Here is a 5,901-nt window from a genome sequence, read left to right as displayed (position 1 = left end):
AGTTTGCACTTTGAAGAGAGATGAACCCTCTTAAAAGACTAGACACAGACTGATTAATTTCTGGTCCATCGTGTGCTCTCCCATCAACCAACGGGACATTTACTCCGACACGGAAGTTACACAAATATACGCTACCCTCGCTACCCTCGATTAGCATATCTTTCGGCGCGAGTAATTCAGATCAGGAGGGAAAATTTTCAAATTTTTAAATTTATTTGTAACAACTAAATGAACCGAATTCTATTACAGAGCGGTTGCATCCTAAAATTATGCTTTGTTTCTTTTGAAGATACAACACGTGTTTATTGTGCGCATCCATTGGAATGTGGAAAATTCGAGTAGAAAATAGAAATTCCTATCATTTTATTCATTGACGTACTTAACTAATTCTTATCAGTTGATATAATAAGAAGGGGAAAGTTGTTCGGTTCATCAGTTCAATTCTAAGATATTCTGAAGGTACACAGTAAAAAATAATTACTACGGTTATAGCGTGTAATAGAAGATCATTGATAATTGAAGTAAATTTCAAACGATTATCGTAGCAAGCGTAGTTGATAAGCAAAGTAAGTTGAATTTTCCTCCAAAAGTTCCACTGAAATTACACAAAATATAAAAACACTTGAGAGAAATCCGAAAAAGTTAAAAGAACATTCCGGAAATGTTTATTTTACCCTGCATTATTGATCCGAAATCGTTGTAAATATTACCCTTTTTAGGTGTACTAGGGGTTAAATTATCCCTTTTTCATGTTAATTATATCCTTAAAAAGGTGTAAAATTAACATTAAAAAATGTGGATACATTTTTACACCTAAAAAGTGTTAAAGTTATGAGGAAAAAATGTTAATCGCACCCTCTTTTTTTTCTCAGCAAAGAAGAAGAATGAGTTGAACCGAAATATTTGAAAGTTGAACTTTTCTCTGCGATAATCGGTTGAAAAATTACGGAAACTGCCGCCACTGAATCTTAGTCCTTAATTAAGTACTTAGTGTTAAGGTTTTGTCATGTCATTTCATTTTCGCTTCGCCATAAACCGCTGACATTTGTTTCATTTTAAAATTCGTTTTAAATAGTCAAATGTTTTACGACACCTTTAAAATTAAATCATTAAGTTAAGAACTTTATTAAATAGTACTTAATTAAGGACTTAGTGTGTCAGCCGAAGCCTTTCTTTCTTCCCAGGTTGTGATGTCACAAGAAGAAGGGGTTACTCATTTCAATTTTTATTGACAAGGGTTTCTCGTTTCTGCAGTTTCGTAAACCATTTCTCGGAAAATGTTTCTTTGTTTGAATTTATCTTTTCTCCTTCAAAGAACTTGTAGTGTTTCTTCACATGGGAAATTCCCTCTCAACTTTCTATCACATCCTAGTTTGTAATGGCTCAAACAAAAGTAAATAACTTTCGGGGCCACTTGAGAGATTTCCAAACAATATTCCTCAAGTTTCTTCCACTTAGCATTATGCGATAATTTTCAATGAATGTAAATACTTTATAAGTGACCACTCGTGTGACCACCAACCTAGGGATCATCTTGAAATTTTTATGCACTTCACTGATTAAATTCGAGAGCTCCTTCCCTTATCTATCTTATAAAAGCGAACGGGAAATACTACTGACCGTCAGTTCATATCTTCTTGTTTTTGAGATAATTTCCTGAAGTGAAAATGAAAGTTATTCTGTGTACAATTTTATTGATTGGAACCGCTATGGCGGCTTCTATTGTACCCAAGATTGTTGGAGGAAAACCAGCTCAACCGCATGAGTTTCCTTACATGGTAAGGTCCATCTAGGTTCCTAATCCATTCGGAAGTTATGAAATTTATTCATTTACTCAAGGTTTCACTTCAATGGGTTTCACCTAAAAAAACGCATTTTTGTGGAGGATCCCTCTTGAGTGAGAGATGGGTCCTTACGGCGGGACATTGCGTACATGCCTTAAAAGGAAAGGATGAAGTTGTTGCTGGAGCTCATAGTATTAAGAGTCCGGATCAGTATGAACAGAGAAGGAAGGTTCTTAGAACTTTTGTTCATGAGGATTACAGTGGAGATGTTGGTCCTCATGATGTTGGTCTGGTTGAGGTATCAGAACCCTTTGAATTCAACGAATACGTTCACAGTGTCAACTTGCCCTCTAAAGACACTTTCTACCCCGCTGGACCTGCCACACTTTCCGGATGGGGATCCATTTCCAACGGCTTCTTTCCAAGCTATCCCGACAAACTTTTGAAAGCTGATCTCCCCGTTCAAACCGCTGATTTCTGCTTCACTAACTACCCCGGAACCCCAATGCACGAGAGCAATATCTGTGCTGGAGACCTTGATGGTTCCCTGGCTGCCTGCAGTGGGGATTCCGGCAGTCCTCTTACGGTTAATAACGCAGAAGGAAAAGCTGAAGTTTACGGAATTGCAAGCTGGACTTGGATGCCATGCGGAACTCCAGGAAAAACGGGAGTTTTCGTAAATGTGTCTTTCTACTTGAAGTGGCTCAAGGAGAAAATGAACAACTAATATTGTGTTTCTAATTTAAATTTGGATAAAAGTGATAAAAAAATAAATATGTATGCAAATTGAAAAGTCATTTTGTGAGGTTCATGAAGCGTCAGATGATTACCCCTTTTCACGCTGAAGACTGAACGAAAACGTTGACTAAAATCTAAGTATTGAAAACTTCGCATGGATTTTTTGGGGACATGGGTAAGCTTTTAATAAACTAAGAAGAAAGCTAATGCTGCCTTAGAAGAGTTTTTAGGGAATCTCTCAAGCTTTCCATATCTGCCGTAAAATAATCAAAATCGGTTTTCCATTGAATTTTTGATGAAATCTTGAAAGAAACTTTGCTGAAAAGCTGTTGATACTTTTAAAGAGCATTTCTAATTCAATTTCAGATGATTTTCCTAGCATTTTATTGGTGTCTAGCAAACTTTTCACGAAATTCACCAGGTTTATTTGTATTGAAATTATAGATTTTTAAACACAAAAGAACGATAAAGATCATTTTTGAAAATGCTTTAGAGAATTTCAAACAATTTGTAGGAAACATCCAGTGTTAAAGTCAAAGGAAAATAGTAGAAACCCCCCTTGACTTTTTTTTATTAAAAAGAATGCTAATACTCGGTCTTTGGAAAAAAATATCAGTTATCAGAACCACTTAAAATCAATAGAAATCGGATTAAAATAAGATTTCTGGCGATTTTCAAGTAGTCTAGACTCTCTAGAGCCTTTTTGTGATCTTAAGAACATTTTTTGACTTTATTCTAGAAGTTCAAGCTTAAGAAGCTTAAGCTAAAACGCAATGTCCTCTTGAGACCGTAATTCAGAACGTACTTGAGAACGTGATTGTACTTTCGTTCAAATCCGATAGATTGTCAATATCGGTACATGGTATAGGAATGGATCAAAGATAAGTTTAAGGTTCCAGTACCTAAAGAACTTTTCTCAAGAAAATTTTGGTCTTTATGTTGGAAAACGCAGCTTAATTTTAAATCTTGGCCCCTGTCTTACTAAAATCTAGGACCAGTAAATTTACTGTTTCTACTGTTAATGGAAACAGTAAAATTTTACTATTTGCAAGATCAGAAAAAATATATTGTTCCCGGGAATTGTAGTTTGACAGGTAACAGAAGCAGTAAAATTTTACTGTTCGCAGGAGCAGTAGAAATGACTGTTTTCAGGAACGTAAATTTACTGTTCTTACTGTTCAAAAAAGCAGTAAAACTTTACTGTTCGCAGGAGCAGTAAAACAAATTGACAGGAACAGTAATTTTTATTTCCAGCAGAATCGGGAAAAATGTGACTTCCCTGGAACAGTAAAATGTTACTATTCACAAGATCAGACAAAGTCAACTGTTCTTGGGAGCAGTAAATTTAACATTTCTGTTTCTACTGTTCAAAGTAAGAAGTAAAGTTTCACTATTTGCAGGATCAGAAAAAATATATTGTTCCCGGGAATTGTAGTTTGACTGGTAACAGAAGCTGTAAAATTTTACTGTTCGTAGGAGCAGTAAAAAAAATTACTGTTCTTGGGAACGTAAACTTACTGTTCCTACTATTCTCGGAAACAGTAAACTTACTGTTTCTACCAGTTCCTAGTGTTTAAGGAAGCAGTAACATTTCGCTCCTTACAGGAACTGCTACTTCTACTAAATTTATAACTTCTTCTGACTGTTTCTAGGAACAGTAAAACTTTAATGTTCGCAGGAGCAGTAAAAAAATTATTCCAGGGAATAGTAGATTGATTGGTTAGAGAAGAAGCGAAATTTTCTGTTCGCAGAGTCAGTACAAATTCTGACTATTCTCAGGAACAGTAAATTTACCGTTTCTCCTGTTCATGGAAACAGTAAAATTTTACTGTTCGTGGAAATAGTAAAGTTTGACTGTTCGCAGAAGAAGTAAATTCACTGTTCCCACTATATGGAAAAAGTAAAATTTATTGTTCTTATAATTGGAGAAACATTTAACCATTCGCAGGATTAGTAAAAATTGATTGTTAACAGAAACAGTAATATTTTACTATTGACAAGACCAGTACAAAATTTGTCTGTTCTTGGGAACAGTCAATTTACTGTTCCTGTTCTTCATGGGAACAGTAAAATTTGGTAGACATGTAGAGTAGATTGGGGTAATTCAGAGCCATTTACAGAGGTTTAAACCTTGACACAAGATTCAGTACATGTGTGTTTTTAGGTAACAAGCATACGGTCGCTTAGATCAGCAATTGTCGTAACTCCCTCATCTCCTGCATCAAGAATTTTTGCAAAAATATGGCAATACAGTGTGTATTTTTCCGACATACTTTCCAAAAATAATCGTCAAGACATAAATAGACACTGAGATACTTATGAAATGATTCTACGTATAAAGTTTTGTCATATCTGGTAAATTTCGTTCCAAAGCCAGAATCACAAATGGCTAGAGGTCGTGGGGAAAGAGAAACTTGAATTCAAGGCAGGTAACCATTCCGGTTTAAGCTTTATCTTAAAATCACTTTAATTTTATTTTCATCGGTTAAATCCCCTGTTGGTATTTGAATTGACATCATAGATGTCTCTCGGAGCGGCACTGATTTCTCCTAAGAGCGTTCCTAGTGTAAGCTTGTGAGTTACCCCTTCGGGAGGGGTATCGTAGGGAGGATTAGTATTGAGAGTTATGCCCTAGGTACACTTACGACTTAAGCCGAGAGATGACTTAGTGGAAAATGATGGAAATGTAGTTTAGTTTAACCATTATTTCTAATATATTATAAATACGCTAAGCCTTCTCTCGGCTAATCTTCAGGTTTGTGAAGGCTCTTAGTTTATGTCAAGAAGTAGATAACTGTGCTACTCACGGTTCACGGCAAATCTACAAATTGTGCCGATTTGACACGAATTTAGTCGATCTCGAGCCGGTTTGCTGAGTAAGTCTAGAAGATTAGTGTTTCTGATACAGTACATTAAAATTTCCTAGTGGAATTGTTTGATAGGAGCTCTCATAACAGCTAACTGACATTTAAATCTGTCGATTCTTAGGTAAAATCCTGCCGATTTTTGCTAAAGATCACGCCGATCTGCCGATTTCTTGTCAAATTGTGCCGATCTGTTGAATTCTTAGCAAAATAATGTCGACATGGCAATTTTTAGCTCCAGATCGGTACAATTTTACCGATCTCCGCTCACAGTTCACTCTGAGAACCAGTTATTCACCCCCTGGGAGTAAATTCTCTAATTTTCGTGAGTTAGTCACCAGTGACACTTTTAAAAAAAATCGACCACTTTGTACTCCGATTTATTTTTTGAGTCACTGAACTATCATTCTGTGAGAAGTGTCACGAAAATATCGTGAAAAATGTCACAAAAATGGGCATGGAGAATCACACTTAAGTGAAAAATTTCGGTATTTTCTCATTTTTAGCACTTCTCA

General features: G+C 35.8%; 1 protein-coding gene across 5 annotated transcripts; it reads left to right on the top strand.

Moving 5' to 3' along the window:
- Positions 1-427: 427 nt before the first annotated feature.
- On the top strand, positions 428-2,577 carry LOC129799322 (coagulation factor IX-like). Of its 5 annotated transcripts, none has more exons than XM_055843126.1 (3): positions 428-566; positions 1,185-1,778; positions 1,840-2,577. In XM_055843126.1, the coding sequence occupies exons 2-3, from the start codon at positions 1,668-1,670 to the stop codon at positions 2,509-2,511; spliced, it is 783 nt and encodes a 260-aa protein (XP_055699101.1). In that variant the 5' UTR covers positions 428-566; positions 1,185-1,667; the 3' UTR covers positions 2,512-2,577. The 5 variants fall into 5 exon arrangements, with proteins under 5 accessions (XP_055699101.1, XP_055699100.1, XP_055699103.1 ...); XM_055843128.1 differs by having other exon boundaries at positions 432-459; XM_055843129.1 differs by having other exon boundaries at positions 435-459; positions 1,600-1,778.
- The last annotated feature ends 3,324 nt before the right edge of the window (positions 2,578-5,901 follow it).

The sequence above is a fragment of the Phlebotomus papatasi genome, chromosome 1 (assembly GCF_024763615.1).
Source record: "Phlebotomus papatasi isolate M1 chromosome 1, Ppap_2.1, whole genome shotgun sequence".
Lineage (NCBI taxonomy): Eukaryota > Metazoa > Arthropoda > Insecta > Diptera > Psychodidae > Phlebotomus > Phlebotomus papatasi.
This window is presented reverse-complemented; position numbering and strand designations above follow the sequence as displayed.

Excerpts from the sequence above, each read along its gene's own strand:
- LOC129799322 (XM_055843126.1), top strand. The coding sequence starts at position 1,668 with ATGAAAGTTATTCTGTGTACAATTTTATTGATTGGAACCGCTATGGCG. Across the intron at positions 1,779-1,839 it reads CGCATGAGTTTCCTTACATG|GTTTCACTTCAATGGGTTTC; the intron begins GTAAGGTCCATC and ends CATTTACTCAAG.